This window comes from Oncorhynchus kisutch, linkage group LG6, assembly GCF_002021735.2.
Source record: "Oncorhynchus kisutch isolate 150728-3 linkage group LG6, Okis_V2, whole genome shotgun sequence".
NCBI classification, from domain to species: domain Eukaryota; kingdom Metazoa; phylum Chordata; class Actinopteri; order Salmoniformes; family Salmonidae; genus Oncorhynchus; species Oncorhynchus kisutch.
In genome coordinates, this window is record NC_034179.2 from 62,271,854 (window position 1) to 62,289,626 (window position 17,773).

The 17,773-nt window shown below is 43.0% G+C and overlaps 1 protein-coding gene across 1 annotated transcript; it reads left to right on the plus strand.

Annotated features, from left to right (window-relative positions):
- The first annotated feature begins 1,497 nt into the window (after positions 1-1,497).
- Positions 1,498-17,453, plus strand: LOC109892202 (trypsin). Its single transcript, XM_020484636.2, has 6 exons — positions 1,498-1,627; positions 9,779-9,799; positions 9,922-10,084; positions 10,560-10,828; positions 13,444-13,592; positions 16,524-17,453. Exons 1-6 carry the CDS (start codon positions 1,570-1,572, stop codon positions 16,839-16,841), a joined length of 978 nt encoding a protein of 325 aa, XP_020340225.2. The 5' UTR covers positions 1,498-1,569; the 3' UTR covers positions 16,842-17,453.
- The last annotated feature ends 320 nt before the right edge of the window (positions 17,454-17,773 follow it).

The window sequence follows — 17,773 nt, forward strand, 5'->3', positions numbered from 1 at the left end:
GAAGACCGAGATGCAGACAGTGTTGAAGTAACAAAAGTTTATTACTGGTGGAGACAAGCACAAGGTAGGTGACATTCTATGTCTTTAGTTTTGCAGGTGGACCAATTTATTGGTGCATTCCCGAAAAGCTATCCAAGGATTGTTCCATAGGGTTGTGTGTTTTGGGAGTGACATATTCTTGAGATTGAGTTCATTTTTATAGGGACAATGCACATTAATCAACTTTTCAGTAAAAGTGTTGGTTTTAGCCAGCCGGGTTAATGTTCAACCTCAGTCCCTGGGCAGGTTATTGAAAACAATTACAATACAGACAAACAATGAGCAGAGAGCATAGGACAACCATCACGTAGCATGCAGACAGAGCAATAGCACAAAAAACAACAAAACAAAATACATAAAAGCAACAAGAATACGTCAAATGTTCTTCCATATTCTTCCAGTGTTCTTAACTATGAAGTTGTTTATGTTCTTAGCTTCATCCTTTTTAATTTCTTGACGCTTCTTTACTGCATTTCTACACAATTTTTTAACTCTAAAATTATATTTGGAGAACAGCAAAATCCCAAAATAAACTAGATGTTCTCCAGCCATTATCACTGCACCAAATACCCATTGTTTCAGACTCCTAATTATCCTTACACCTCTCAGGACTCTAGCCACTTCCATTGTTTCACCACTGACTTTTGGGGGGTTAAAAACACTCGGTGGAGAATAGAGATCCTGACTGCCAACACGTCCAGCCTGAGACATGCCATTAAGTTATCCTCACACCTCCCCATTGTTACAGTATGAAGGAAGTTAGAGGTAGTTTCGCAAGCCAATGCTCGTTAATGCAATGACTGGCGGTGCAGGTGCTGGAGGAGTGCTCTGCTGTAGGAATAGTTGAGCTACTGGTGTCATCAGCCTTTCGTTTATATCAGCCACAGTGTTGTAGTCTTGCATCGGAGTCAGCCTGTCAATGAGTTGTTGGAAATCCATGCTCCCTTTTGGTGATGCATCGTTTCTCATGTGTGAAAAGGTTCCTGTTGGGGCCCGCGGGTCCCACAAACAAATTTTATCAATGAAAAAATAAAAACAGTCAATAGCTTATCTCCTTTACTGTATTGGACCAGGCTTGAAATAATCTTTTTTTTTAAATAATTTACTGCATTTCTGCACAATTTAACAACTCTAAAATGCTATTTGGAGAACAGCCAAATACATGATTTGCCAAATCATGATTTTAATTTAACTGAATTGAGAACAGTTGATATTGAAAGAGTGCTAAATTAGGAAATGATCGGTGACATAAGGTTGTGAAAGACACACACACACACAAAGACAGAGAGAGAGAGCGAGAGAGCAAGAGAGAGAGAGAGAGCAAGAGAGAGAGAGAGAGCAAGAGAGAGAGAGAGAGAGCAAGAGAGAGAGAGAGATGACAGGATGTAAGAGACAATAACCAGTATTGTGAGGTAAGTGTCACACCCTGACTCAATACAAACAATTACCTACCTACGTACATACAGTACCTCCCCGTTCAACAAAGAGTATTTTAAAGACAGGACACAGTAAGCCAGAGCAGCTGATAGGATGGACTCGTGGTGGGCATTGTGTGCTGTGGTAGTAACGTTGACCTGCATTGGAAAAGGTAAGAGGGAATTATTATTTTAAATCAAATGCAGTCAACTAAGCTATATGGAATTGTTTTAAGAAGGTCGTACCGAGGATCATTTAGCTATTTGATTTTTAAGATCTGCCTTCTGGAAATGCTTTCTGGAACATTTGAACTTTCATGTGCCTTCATAACAAACTTGAATGCTATCTGTAAATATGGATACAGTTGTCAAATTACGCGCCTAGTGTGTTTAGCCACGGAAAAGACAGGAACCTTCCCACTAGCCATGATTGGAAGTGTGCCATGTAGAACGCTTCTGTCTATAACATGAGCTGCTCAGTATGTGTGTGTAATCATTTCTAACGCAGCTTTTTTTGAAAGATCTCACGAAGATCTGTGATAATGTTGCTAATGCTCTCCACTTTCTGGAGGACAGGGTTTTGAAATCAGTGGAATGCCTGGTGGAAACATATCTCTAGCTTAAACAGGTTTTTATTATGCCAAATTAGATTTTTGTGGGAGCGTGGATTTCAACCTTAAGGGGTTAAAAAGACTGCCTGTGAATATTCTGTGTTTGAAAAGAGAAGAGGATTAAAACGGTGATTTTTTGATATTACTGCTTTAACAGTATATTACAGGACCACAATCTATTTTGGACTGTGTTTATATTTTTTTCAGTAATGTGAACTGCCTCCGTAAACAAATACTAAATTTAGATTAAAAGTGCACTGACATTATTTGGTTAAAAACAACCCAGTGCTGGGTAAATATTGGACATGTCACGGCTGGCTGAAGGACTGGACCAAGGTGCAGCATGGGAAGCATACATGTTTTCTTTATTAAAAAATGACGCCGACAAAACAAAGAACAAAAACCAAACACTGCGCCTGGACTGGACCTAGATGCCGAGGAAGGCTCCTGCCATGGAGCAGGACTGGACGCCGTGCTCGGACTGGGCATCGGCGCAGAGTTAGGCTCCTGCCCTGGAGCTGGAGGTTCCGGATCGTGGACCGTCGCAAGAGGTTCCGGACCGGGGACCGTCGCCGGAAGCTCTGGACTGTGGAGGCGCACTGGAGGCCTAGTGCGTGGAGCCGGCATAGGACGTACCGGACTGGGGACACGTACTTTACAAATGACACAATCCTCAAGGCGAGTGTGGAGAGCTGGAACAGGACTTACTGGGCTGTGGATGCGTACTGGAGACCTGGTGCCTGGATCCGGCACAGATTTCACCAGACTAATAGCACGCTCCTCAGGACGAGTACGGGGAGCTGACTGAGGTAGCATTAAACTAATTAGATGCTCCTTAGGGAAACTGTCGTACATCTTCCACCAACTCAACAACTCTCTCCACTCTTTCTCCTCCAATACCTCCATCCACTCTGACTCTCTCCTTTCACTCTCCTCCAGTTTCTCCCTTTTCTCGCAGACTGGCTCTGGTTCGCGCCTCGGCTCCGCCGACCACCCCATGTGCCCCCCCAAAAAAAATCTTTGGGCTGTCTTTTGGGCTGTCTTTTGGGCTTTCTCTGTGGCCGCGAACACCAGCGTCGTCACTGTCCTCCCTTCTCTCCTTGCATCTCCCGCCAAGGAAGGCGATCCTGTCCTGCCAGGATTTCCTCCCAAGTCCAGGATCCCTTCCCATCCAGAATCTCTTCCCAAGTCCATGTTACCCTCTCCTCCTGGGCACGCTGCTTGGTCCTGTTGTGGTGGGATATTCTGTCACATTCGCTGGAAGCATACTCGGACCAACGTGCAGCGTGACCAGGGTTCCACATCTTTATTAAGTGAAACGCACAAAACAATAAAGAATACCGAAATGTGACGAAAATGTAGTGCTGACATACAACTACACATAAATAATATCACACAAAACACAGGTGGAAAAAAACAACTTAAATATGATCCCCAATTAGAGACGATTACCATCTGCCTCTCACCAACATAGAAAAACAAAACTAGAACCCTACATAGAAATAATAAACTAGACTAACCCCCAGTCACGCCCTGACCTACTCTACCATAGAAAATAAGGGCTCTCTATGGTCAGAATCAAATCAAATCAAATCAAATTTATTTATATAGCCCTTCGTACATCAGCTGATATCTCAATGTGCTGTACAGAAACCCAGCCTAAAACCCCAAACAGCAAGCAATGCAGGTGTAGAAGCACGGTGGCTAGGAAAAACTCCCTAGAAAGGCCAATACCTAGGAAGAAACCTAGAGAGGAACCAGGCTATGTGGGGTGGCCAGTCCTCTTCTGGCTGTGCCGGGTGGAGATTATAACAGAACATGGCCAAGATGTTCAAATGTTCATAAATGACCAGCATGGTCGAATAATAATAAGGCAGAACAGTTGAAACTGGAGCAGCAGCACAGTCAGGTGGAAGTTGAAACTGGAGCAGCAGCATGGCCAGGTGGACTGGGGACAGCAAGGAGTCATCATGTCAGGTAGTCCTGGGGCATGGTCCTAGGGCTCAGGTCAGTTGAAACTGGAACAGCAGCATGGCCAGGTGGACTGGGGACAGCAAGGAGTCATCATGTCAGGTAGTCCTGGGGCATGGTCCTAGGGCTCAGGTCCTCCGAGAGAGAGAAAGAACGAGAGAAGGAGAGAATTAGAGAACGCACACTTAGATTCACACAGGACACCGAATAGGACAGGAGAAGTACTCCAGATATAACAAACTGACCCCAGCCCCCCGACACATAAACTACTGCAGCATAAATACTGGAGGCTGAGACAGGAGGGGTCAGGAGACACTGTGGCCCCATCGGAGGACACCCCCGGACAGGGCCAAACAGGAAGGATATAACCCCACCCACTTTGCCAAAGCACAGCCCCCACACCACTAGAGGGATATCTTCAACCACCAACTTACCATCCTGAGACAAGGCTGAGTATAGCCCACAAAGATCTCCGCCACGGCACAACCCAAGGGGGGGGCGGCAACCCAGACAGGATGACCACAACAGTGAATCAACCCACTCAGGTGACGCACCCCCTCCAGGGACGGCATGAGAGGGCCCCATCAAGCCAGTGACTCAGCCCCTGTAATAGGGTTAGAGGCAGAGAATCCCAGTGGAAAGAGGGGAACCGGCCAGGCAGAGACAGCAAGGGCGGTTCGTTGCTCCAGAGCCTTTCCGTTCACCTTCCCACTCCTGGGCCAGACTACACTCAATCATATGACCCACTGAAGAGATGAGTCTTCAGTAAAGACTTAAAGGTTGAGACCGAGTTTGCGTCTCTGACATGGGTAGGCAGACCGTTCCATAAAAATGGAGCTCTATAGGAGAAAGCCCTGCTTCCAGCTGTTTGCTTAGAAATTCTAGGGACAATTAGGAGGCCTGCGTCTTGTGACCGTAGCGTACGTGTAGGTATGTACGGCAGGACCAAATCAGAGAGATAGGTAGGAGCAAGCCCATGTAATGCTTTGTAGGTTAGCAGTAAAACCTTGAAATCAGCCCTTGCTTTGACAGGAAGCCAGTGTAGAGAGGCTAGCACTGGAGTAATATGATCAAATTTTTTGGTTCTAGTCAGGATTCTAGCAGCCGTATTTAGCACTAACTGAAGTTTATTTAGTGCTTTATCCGGGTAGCCGGAAAATAGAGCATTGCAGTAGTCTAACCTAGAAGTGACAAAAGCATGGATTAATTTTTCTGCATCATTTTTGGACAGAAAGTTTCTGATTTTTGCAATGTTACGTAGATGGAAAAAAGCTGTCCTCGAAATGGTCTTGATATGTTCTTCAAAAGAGAGATCAGGGTCCAGAGTAACGCCGAGGTCCTTCACAGTTTTATTTGAGACGACTGTACAACCATTAAGATTAATTGTCAGATTCAACAGAAGATCTCTTTGTTTCTTGGGACCTAGAACAAGCATCTCTGTTTTGTCCGAGTTTAATAGTAGAAAGTTTGCAGCCATCCACTTCCTTATGTCTGAAACACATGCTTCTAGCAAGGGCAATTTTGGGGCTTCACCATGTTTCATTGAAATGTACAGCTGTGTGTCATCCGCATAGCAGTGAAAGTTTACATTATGTTTTCGAATAACATCCCCAAGAGGTAAAATATATAGTGAAAACAATAGTGGTCCTAAAACGGAACCTTGAGGAACACCGAAATTTACAGTTGATTTGTCAGAGGACAAACCATTCACAGAGACAAACTGATATCTTTCCGACAGATAAGATCTAAACCAGGCCAGAACATGTCCGTGTAGACCAATTTGGGTTTCCAATCTCTCCAAAAGAATGTGGTGATCGATGGTATCAAAAGCAGCACTAAGGTCTAGGAGCACGAGGACAGATGCAGAGCCTCGGTCCGATGCCATTAAAATGTCATTTACCACATTCACAAGTGCCGTCTCAGTGCTATGATGGGGTCTAAAACCAGACTGAAGCATTTCGTATACATTGTTTGTCTTCAGGAAGGCAGTGAGAGGAGGAGTCCGTAATTTGCTTTCTAATAATCATAATCTTTTCCTCAAAGAAGTTCATGAATTTATCACTGCTAAAGTGAAAGTCATCCTCTCTTGGGGAATGCTGCTTTTTAGTTAGCTTTGCGACAGTATTAAAAAGGAATTTCGGATTGTTCTTATTTTCCTCAATTAAGTTAGAAAAATAGGATGATCGAGCAGCAGTAAGGGCTCTACGGTACTGCACGGTACCGTCCTTCCAAGCTAGTCGGAAGACTTCCAGTTTGGTGTGGCGCCATTTCCGTTCCAATTTTCTGGAAGCTTGCTTCAGAGCTCGGGTATTTTCTGTGTACCAGGGAGCTAGTTTCTTATGAGACATTTTTTTAGTTTTTAGGGGTGCAACTGCATCTAGGGTATTGCGCAAGGTTAAATTGAGATCCTCAGTTAGGTGGTTAACTGATTTTTGTCCTCTGGCGTCCTTGGGTAGGCAGAGGGAGTCTGGAAGGGCATCAAGGAATCTTTGTGTTGTCTGTGAATTTATAGCACGACTTTTGATGTTCCTTGGTTGGGGTCTAAGCAGATTATTTGTTGCAATTGCAAACGTAATAAAATGGTGGTCCGATAGTCCAGGATTATGAGGAAAAACATTAAGATCCACCACATTTATTCCATGGGACAAAACTAGGTCCAGCGTATGACTGTGACAGTGAGTGGGTCCAGAGACATGTTGGACAAAACCCACTGAGTCGATGATGGCTCCGAAAGCCTTTTGGAGTGGGTCTGTGGACTTTTCCATGTGAATATTAAAGTCACCAAAGATTAGAATATTATCTGCTATGACTACAAGGTCCGATAGGAATTCAGGGAACTCAGTGAGAAACGCTGTATATGGCCCAGGAGGCCTGTAAACAGTAGCTATAAAAAGTGATTGAGTAGGCTGCATAGATTTCATGACTAGAAGCTCAAAAGACGAAAATGACATTTTTTTTTTTTGTAAATTGAAATTTGCTATCGTAAATGTTAGCAACACCTCCGCCTTTGCGGGATGCACGGGGGATATGGTCACTAGTGTAGCCAGGAGGTGAGGCCTCATTTAAAACAGTAAATTCATCAGGCTTAAGCCATGTTTCAGTCAGGCCAATCACATCAAGATTATGATCAGTGATTAGTTCATTGACTATAATTGCCTTTGAAGTAAGGGATCTAACATTAAGTAGCCCTATTTTGAGATGTGAGGTATCATGATCTCTTTCAGTAATGACAGGAATGGAGGTGGTCTTTATCCTAGTGAGATTGCTAAGGCGAACACCGCCATGTTTAGTTTTGCCCAACCTAGGTCGAGGCACAGACACGGTCTCAATGGTGATAGCTGAGCTGACTACACTGACTGTGCTAATGGCAGACTCCACTATGCTGGCAGGCTGGCTAACAGCCTGCTGCCTGGCCTGCACCCTATTTCATTGTGGAGTTAGAGGAGTTAGAGCCCTGTCTATGTTGGTAGATAAGATGAGAGCACCCCTCCAGCTAGGATGGAGTCCGTCACTCCTCAGCAGGTCAGGCTTGGTCCTGTTTGTGGGTGAGTCCCAGAAAGAGGGCCAATTATCTACAAATTCTAACTTTTGGGAGGGGCAGAAAACAGTTTTCAACCAGCGATTGAGTTGTGAGACTCTGCTGTAGAGCTCATCACTCCCCCTAACTGGGAGGGGGCCAGAGACAATTACTCGATGCCGACACATCTTTCTAGCTGATATGCACGCAGAAGCTATGTTGCGCTTGGTGATTTCTGACTGTTTCATCCTAACATCGTTGGTGCCGACGTGGATAACAAGAAGACACATTGGGTTGACCCGTCAGAGTAAATGTCATTCCGGTTCATACATTGTATTGTCTACACATGTTTAGGTTGAGCACTGACACTTTTGTAGCTGAAAAAGTAGTATGATAATTAAAACATCATATTCTTCACAGCAATGTCCCAAGCAATGCTATTGTTTCAAATAACTTTTTTGGGGGGAGGGGGGTTTCCACACAGAATAAATAAAAGATTATCCCTCAAACTACTGTTGTATATTCTCGTCATGATTGATTTGTTCTTTAACGATGAGAAATAGACTAGTCTAGCCCAGCCCAGCCCACATTCTTCTGTCATTCACTGCTGAATTTCACCCACTTTACACAGTGATGTTGTTGGTTTAGATATTAAGATAATGAGAGTGAGAATATTTCTAACACAGGAGGTCGGTGGCACCCTAATTGGGGAGGACGGGCTCGTGGTAATGGCTGGAGTAGAATTAGTGGAAAATGATCAACCACATCAAACACATGATTTCCATGTATTTGATGCCATTCGTTCTGTTCCAGCCATTATGAGCTGTCCTCCCCTAAGCAGCCTCCACTGATTTCAAACTTGAAATTCTGGAAATGGCTGTTTTCTTTCATTCCATCCTCCCTTTGCCCTGAGAATGACTTCCACTGAGCGGCATTGAATAGTATGAGCAAAGGGAGGTTGGTATGGCAAAAATGCATCGAGTTAAACCACAAGTTTTGCCTATGACAATAACAGAAGGGTAACATTTCCAGTGGTGGAAAAAGTACCCAATTGTCATACTTGAGTTAAAAGTAAAGATACATTAACAGATAATGACTCAAGTAAAAGTGAAAGTCACCCAGTAAAATTTTACTTGTGTCATGCCCTGGCCATAGAGAGGCTTTTATTCTCTATTTTGGTGTAGGCCAGGGTGTGACTAGGGTGGGCATTCTAGTTTCTTTATTTCTATGTTTTCTGTTTCTGTGTTTTGGCCGGTTAGGGTTCACAATCAGGGACAGCTGTCTATCGTTGTCTCTGATTCGGAATCATACTTAGGCAGACTTTTTTCCTTTTGGTGTTGTGGGTAGTTGTCTGTGTTAGTGGCTTGTATAGTCATAGTCAGCGTCTCGGTTTTTGTTGGCGACATTCAAAGTAAAAAGAAAATGTACGCTCACCACCTTGGTCCGGTCATTTCCCTGACGACGTTCGTGCCCACTTGAGTAAAAGTAAAAAGTATTTGGTTTTAAATAAACTTAAGTATCAAAAGTAAATGTAATTGCTAAAATATACTTAAATATCAAAAGTATAACTCCTTTCAAATTCCTTTTATTAACCAAACCAGATGGCATGATTTTCTTGTTTACATTTTTTTACGGACAGGCAGGGCACACTCCAACACTCAGACATAATTTACAAACAAAAGCATTTGTGTTTAGTGAGTCCGCCAGATCAGATGACCAGGGATGTTCTCTTTACGTGAGTGAATTAGACCATGTTCCTGTCCTGCTAAGCATTGAAAATGTAACGTGTACTTTTCGGTGTCAGGGGAAAATGTATGCAGTAAATAATGGACTACATTATTTTCTTCGGGAATGTAGTAAAGTAAAAGTCCTCCAAAAAATAAATAGTAAAATGCAGATACTCAAACTACTTAAGTAGTACTTTAAAGTATTTTTACTTAAGTACTTTACACCACTGAATATTTCTGGTTAGTGGGCTGTTTCAGTGAATGACCAGTTTGTTATTTTTCCCTCGTCTCCATTCATTCTGGATAACAACAAACCCGTGTTTTGTAAGATTTCACAGGCACCTTCTAATTCCAGGCAGGGGTAGTTCAGCGATTTTATTTTTTACGTAGTATTTAAATATTAGCTTCCTCCCCTATATTAGCATGTCAATTTAAGTACTATAACTTGGCAACTGAAAAAAAAACTTTAATAACACCAATCCACTTTCCCTCACCCAGGTGGCCATGCACAGTTGGATGGTAAGTTATTACATACAACTGCAGAACTTCAAATCAGCTTTTGTTTTTTGTTTCTCTTTTTATAATGTGAGGGATTTGTGTGTTCTATCATGAGCCGCCTCTCATGGGTTTGTATCCTCCAGTGTGTGGCACAGCTCCTCTCAACACAAAGATCGTGGGGGGTCTTAATGCAGTGGCAGGGAGCTGGCCATGGCAGGCCAGTCTGCACAGATCCAGCGGACATTTTTGCGGAGGCTCCCTTGTCAACAAAGACTGGGTCCTGACTGCCGCTCACTGCTTCGCCAGGTAGAATGACATAACCTATCCCATCCGGGGTTGGGTTAAATGCAGAAGACACATTTCAGTTGAATGGATTCATTTGTACAACTGACTAGGTATCCCCCCTTTCCCCCCAACCTGTATATTATGCCAATGTGTGATTGAAACGTCTCTATACACTGTATTTGCCTATGTACTATTTTATCTACTGTATTCAGAGAGCTAATTCAAATGATAATGTATTTGGGTAATTTGAGGACAACGCTACCATGTAAATACAAAAACTTGAGTTAAAAACTTGAAAATTACATTTCCTAACAAAAATGTATGTGCTTGCTAGCTTCTATGGCGGTCTGTCGATGATTGTCAAATAAGTGACTCCAGAGAGGTGACATTATCTCTCTAAAATACATGACAGAATTAGGTCAATTGTGTCAGAAAGCACACTAACAATCACACTTATAATCTTTAGCCTCAACTCCCTCCCTCCCTTCATTCTCAGCACCAGCACGTCTGACCTGCATGTCTACCTGGGCCGGCAAAATCAGAAAAGCGTCAACCCCAACGAGGTGTCCCGAACGGTCTCTCAGATCATCCGCCACCCCAACTACAACAGTGCAACCAATGACAATGACATATGTCTGCTGAAGCTCTCGTCATCCGTCACCTTCACTAACTACATTCGGCCGGTCTGCCTGACAGCAGGGGGCAGCACATACTACAATGGCACTACTAGCTGGGTCACTGGCTGGGGCAATATCAATAGTGGAGGTTAGAACTGATGGTCCCAATGCCGACTTTGCATTGTCAAGCCACAGTCAGGTCTAGAATTATTGTCACCCTTGATAAAGATATATATTTTTTGAAACAATGTAATAAAACCTAAATCTTTCAATGCCTCACCTTGCGAGGATAACGGCGCTGAGCCTTTTCCTAATATGAGGTATCTCAGACCATTCCTCCGTACATAATCTTTCCAGATCCTTGATATCCTTCATTGTCAAACCACAGGTTATCAATGGGTTTAATGTCCGGTGACTGCAAAAGGTTAATTTTGTGGTCAATTGACAATTTCTTTGTGTATGTTGATGTGCGCTTGGGGTTGTTGTCTTGCTGGAAGATCCACTTGTGGCAAAGTTTCAGCCTCCTGACAGAGGTAGTAAGGTTTTTGTCTAAAATACCCTGGTACTGGGTGAAGTTTATGATGCTATTGACCTTAACAAGAGCCTCTGGGACCAGTGGAAGCAAAATAGCCCCATAACATCAAAGATCCACCATCATATTTGACAGTAGGTTTGGGGTTCTTTTCTGCTTATGCAGAAAACACCACTGGTGTTTGTGGCCAAAGAGCTTTCTCTCTGTACTCAAATCTCATAAAACATATTAGGAAAAATGCTCAGTGCCATTACTTTTGCACGGCAAGGTATTGAAAAAAAGAGGAGCTAATCATTTTCACCCCTATGTTTTTCAGATCTTTTTTTTATTACATGTTATTACATGTTATTATTACATGTTCTCTGAGCAATTGTTTTAGTATAACATCATTTTCTATTCAATATAGCTCAGTATTTGTATTATTTGACAGTATTTTGTTTCTCATCTTCACCATGGGTGCCAATAATTCTGGACCTGACCTTTACCTGTACATACAGTGCCTTGCGAAAGTATTCGGCCCCCTTGAACTTTGCGACCTTTTGCCACATTTCAGGCTTCAAACATAAAGATATAAAACTGTATTTTTTTTGTATAGAATCAACAACAAGTGGGACACAATCATGAAGTGGAACGACATTTATTGGATATTTCAAACTTTTTTAACAAATCAAAAACTGAAAAATTGGGCGTGCAAAATTATTCAGCCCCCTTAAGTTAATACTTTGTAGCGACACCTTTTGCTGCGATTACAGCTGTAAGTCGCTTGGGGTATGTCTCTATCAGTTTTGCACATCGAGAGACTGACATTTTTTTCCCATTCCTCCTTGCAAAACAGCTCGAGCTCAGTGAGGTTGGATGGAGAGCATTTGTGAGAGCAGTTTTCAGTTCTTTCCACAGATTCTCGATTGGATTCAGGTCTGGACTTTGACTTGGCCATTCTAACACCTGGAAATGTTTATTTTTCAACCATTCCATTGTAGATTTTGCTTTATGTTTTGGATCATTGTCTTGTTGGAAGACAAATCTCCGTCCCAGTCTCAGGTCTCTTGCAGACACCATTCTTCCAGAATGGTCCTGTATTTGGCTCCATCCATCTTCCCATCAATTTTAACCATCTTCCCTGTCCCTGCTGAAGAAAAGCAGGCCCAAACCATGATGCTGCCACCACCATGTTTGACAGTGGGGATGGTGTGTTCAGGGTGATGAGCTGTGTTGCTTTTACGCCAAACATAACGTTTTGCATTGTTGCCAAAAAGTTCAATTTTGGTTTCATCTGACCAGAGCACCTTCTTCCACATGTTTGATGTGTCTCCCAGGTGGCTTGTGGCAAACTTTAAACGACACTTTTTATGGATATCTTTAAGAAATGGCTTTCTTCTTGCCACTCTTCCATAAAGGCCAGATTTGTGCAATATACGACTGATTGTTGTCCTATGGACAGAGTCTCCCACCTCAGCTGTAGATCTCTGCAGTTCATCCAGAGTGATCATGGGCCTCTTGGCTGCATCTCTGATCAGTCTTCTCCTTGTATGAGCTGAAAGTTTAGAGGGACGGCCAGGTCTTGGTAGATTTGCAGTGGTCTGATACTCCTTCCATTTCAATATTATCGCTTGCACAGTGCTCCTTGGGATGTTTAAAGCTTGGGAAATCTTTTTGTATCCAAATCCGGCTTTAATCTTCTTCACAACAGTATCTCGGACCTGCCTGGTGTGTTCCTTGTTCTTCATGATGTTCTCTGCGCTTTTAACGGACCTCTGAGACTATCACAGTGCAGGTGCATTTATACGGAGACTTGATTACACACAGGTGGATTGTATTTATCATCATTAGTCATTTAGGTCAACATTGGATCATTCAGAGATCCTCACTGAACTTCTGGAGAGAGTTTGCTGCACTGAAAGTAAAGGGGCTGAATAATTTTGCACACCCAATTTTTCAGTTTTTGATTTGTTAAAAAAGTTTGAAATATCCAATAAATGTCGTTCCACTTCATGATTGTGTCCCACTTGTTGATTCTTCACAAAAAAATACAGTTTTATATCTTTATGTTTGAAGCCTGAAATGTGGCAAAAGGTTGCAAAGTTCAAGGGGGCCGAATACTTTCGCAAGGCACTGTATGTCACTTTTTTTGTCAAGTTCAGTTTGTATCAATACAGTTGGAGCAGATCAGAAATGTATACAACGGTTTATCGGTAAAAGGTGACCTGTCTCTCATGGCCTCTCCTCCTCAGTGTCCCTGCCCTCACCCCAGACCCTACAGGAGGTGGAGCTGCCAGTAGTGGGGAACAGGAAGTGTACCTGTCTCTATGCTGGAGTGGGTTCAATCACAGGCAACATGATCTGTGCTGGTCTATTGGCAGGAGGAAAGGATTCCTGTCAGGTGATACATCAAATCAAATCAAATCAAATTTTTTTATATAGCCCTTCGTACATCAGCTGATATCTCAAAGTGCTGTACAGAAACCCAGCCTAAAACCCCAAACAGCAAGCAATGCAGGTGTAGAAGCACGGTGGCTAGGAAAAACTCCCTAGAAAGGCCAATACCTAGGAAGAAACCTAGAGAGGAACCAGGCTATGTGGGGTGGCCAGTCCTCTTCTGGCTGTGCCGGGTGGAGATTATAACAGAACATGGCCAAGATGTTCAAATGTTCATAAATGACCAGCATGGTCGAATAATAATAATAATAAGGCAGAACAGTTGAAACTGGAGCAGCAGCACAGTCAGGTGGAAGTTGAAACTGGAGCAGCAGCATGGCCAGGTGGACTGGGGACAGCAAGGAGTCATCATGTCAGGTAGTCCTGGGGCATGGTCCTAGGGCTCAGGTCAGTTGAAACTGGAACAGCAGCATGGCCAGGTGGACTGGGGACAGCAAGGAGTCATCATGTCAGGTAGTCCTGGGGCATGGCCCTAGGGCTCAGGTCCTCCGAGAGAGAGAAAGAAAGAGAGAAGGAGAGAATTAGAGAACGCACACTTAGATTCACACAGGACACCGAATAGGACAGGAGAAGTACTCCAGATATAACAAACTGACCCCAGCCCCCCGACACATAAACTACTGCAGCATAAATACTGGAGGCTGAGACAGGAGGGGTCAGGAGACACTGTGGCTGTGTTGAATTCCAAATACTGTATTTGCAGAGCTAAAGCTGCATTTTAGCTGTGGTTTGCAGAGCTATTATTTAAAGGTCCCGAAGAGTCATTCTGATTCCCCGGTCAAATACATTTTTGTATGACTACTTTTTACTCTCGTGTCAAACTACCAGGAAGTCTGAAAATAGAGACCAGGTGGGGAGCTAGTAGTCTGGGTGGGCGGGTAGCTCACCTTGACTGACGGTTCTTTGAAAATATCTTTGTCAAGCAACAGGGATGCAGTGAGCATTGTCGCGGTGAGCATTGTTGCAAGCAAATTTGCTTACACACAAAGCAGCTCAAACAACATTGAAATTGCATGCAACATCCAATCCAGTCATACATCACATCATGCTTTCACCAATGATTTGTCCAACTATTTTGTTATTGTAACAGCATCAATATAGACAAAATGTTGGCTAAATCATTTATCTAGCTAACCTAAATGGAATTGTCAGCACTGTTTATCAAGCTAGCTAGCTAACTCATTTTGGACAATTTCGATTGAAACAGGGTGAGGGCTGTCTGGGTATATTTAATTAAATATATATATTGACTACCAGACAATCTTCATATATCATGAATATCTTCTTCTTTAAGGTTTTATGGTAGACTACAACTATTGCTGTATTGCCGCCACCTGCTGTATGGGGTATTGAAACAAAAACTATTATATTATGGGGGGGGGGGGGCATTAAATACATTAAAAAACCATCCCACTCCTTCCGTCGTAGTTCAAATCACATCAGGTGCCTGTGTAAACAGAGCAAAAAACGCTGGCGCACTCACAATGATGCCTATTTTCTCCGATTTCCTCTCCGTTTGTGCGGTGGACTTGATAATCAATGCTACAAAGTCCACCTTCTTAACATGAAACATGTCAGGATCCCTCTGTTGACAAGGAACATCATCTTGTGTCTCTACTCCTACAACCATTACTTCTTCAACTCCACTCCTTTCTTCCACTCTTCTCGACGACTCCAGATAGGAGACATTCTGGACAGCCCTTATTCTTGCCATTCTTCAGCCTAACAGGACACTTCAGAAATCCGGGTGTATCTTCACCACCACAATTGCAGCATTTAGGCTCAGCTGGCGTACGGTACCCCTCCCATCTACACACACATGACACATGACCAAATCATTTGCCTTTATCACACTGCTCGGGTTTGGGTCACGTAGGCTATCGCAGGGTATCTCATAAAACCCAAATACATGTGAGAAGGCAGAGACTCTTCACAAGAAAAACTCTAGAACGGATGGGGTGGGATTACTCCTTACTCCATCCGCCATGCGGGCCAGACGTTGTGCACCAACCGCTTGATCCAATTCTTCACGTATACACAGTGCATTTACTTCTAGCGCCACCCCAGAGAACACCCTTGATAGGTGCCCTGCTTCAAAGATCCACACAGGACGCATTCTAATCCAATATCTTCTTGAGGCGCAGAGCATGCTCCTTCTGTTCCATAGATACGCAAAACGACATAATAAGCCCACTTCTCGTTACTCTCATCGACGCCACCTCATCCAACGCATCCACCATTTTTATAGAGACTTCAAACGGATCTCCCAGGTAGCAACATCAATTCAAAACCTTTACTCCGACCAAAAGAGAACCAGAACTAGGCTTGGATTTACTAGATTCCACGACCACCTCTCTTATTTCCTTTTGCATTCGCCACTGTAATCCAATTCCTCTCACTCTCATCTCCACGAGACACACCATCTGATTCAAACATAAAATCTGCTTCCGCCATTTTCCTTAGCCTGCTTTGTATGAATTTTCCAATTGTAATGTCTCTTGATGTAATGACATAACAACTGCATAAGCGTTTTGGGCAACCCTTCCCCTGCTTTTGTTCCATGCGGGCCAAAGGCCTAGCTAGTAGCCAGCTACTAGCTAACACCAGACACAGATGAAAGTGGAAACCTATCAGTATCTTTGCCTTGAAGGAGGGGACCAGTAACTCTATGATCCAACTTTATCAATGTAGAAACAGCAGTAATAGTTTGTTCTGGTTTCATCCAAATATCATCCAATTTCAAGAAAAACATTATTTTGACTGTGTAGGAACTTTTTAAAGACAAATTAGAGATGATCACAAACCAAAATCATGAGAACTTCTGCTGGTAATTGCATTGTTCACTGACCCTGATGTAACATTTGTCTCTGTACAGGGAGACTCAGGGGGGCCGCTAGTGAGCAAATCGGGCTTAGTCTGGATCCAGTCTGGTGTTGTGAGTTTCGGAGTAAGCTGTGCTCAACCAAATTTTCCAGGAGTGTATGCCAGAGTGTCCCAGTACCAGGCCTGGATCAAGAGCCAGATCAGCACGGACCAACCAGGCTTCGTCACCTTCTCCTCCAGTGGGAATAACTCTGACCTCACTGTCACCTGTGCTGCACTGTCCGGTGGGGCCACACACCTCCTCTCCTTCTCCCTCTCCCTCCTCCTATCCCTCTCTCCCATTCTCCTTTCTTTTTATCTTTTCTTATAGGGCATACACTAAAAGTGGATTCTATGTCCACTACACTTCTCATTGTATGTGAAAAGCACTGTAATAGTATGTTAAAACTGTCAACAATAAGTGATTGGTTTCATTCAATATGAATATGAATCTACTGAATCTACTCATATTTTCTTCCTGTGATGTAAGTAATTAAGTTGGAGAGCAAATGTAATTGTGTTATGCTATAGGATTACATTTGGTTGATCATCAGAGCTCAGTTCATGATTGTTAAGAGAGTAACACATAGACATCACACGTGATGATTGAATGGAAAGCTATTTTTATAATTATTTTACAAGTTGTGCATATTTTTCCATCTTGAGTATACTGTATCTGCAAATACTGTAGATACATTCTTTATAGTGAACTACAGCTATTTATCATTGAGCTGAGAATGCCTCTCAACAAGCATCTCCTATCATGTAATGGTGGAGTGGCAGGCAGGTAACTATCAGACTGCCATAAATACCAAGTGTGTATTCATTTAGACCAAAACCGTTGCAAAACCATTTACTCTTTGTTTAATTGGTACTTTTTAAGGAGTGGGGCAGTCCCACTAATTTGTTTGCTTTTATTAAAGAGAGCGAACAGTGTTGGTAAGACAGTGAGAATGATTCAAACCCATGCCGACTCTGGCATACATGTGTTCCAGGGTTGTAGCCACTGGACCACACAGGCCATGTTTACTCTGAAGGGAAATGTTTTGCAACGGAAACAAGAGTTCCTATTGGACAAATTCAGGTAGCTCCCGTTCCGTTCTGTTTGCTTCTGTTTGGTTTGTTTGGTTCCTCGTGAATATACCCCAATTGGTAACCCTCTTACCTGGATTGGGTCATACAAACTCACTTAACCAGAGAGGTGATATCATCTATATTTAGCTAAAATACATCACATAATTATACTTAAAATAAAAGGAATGA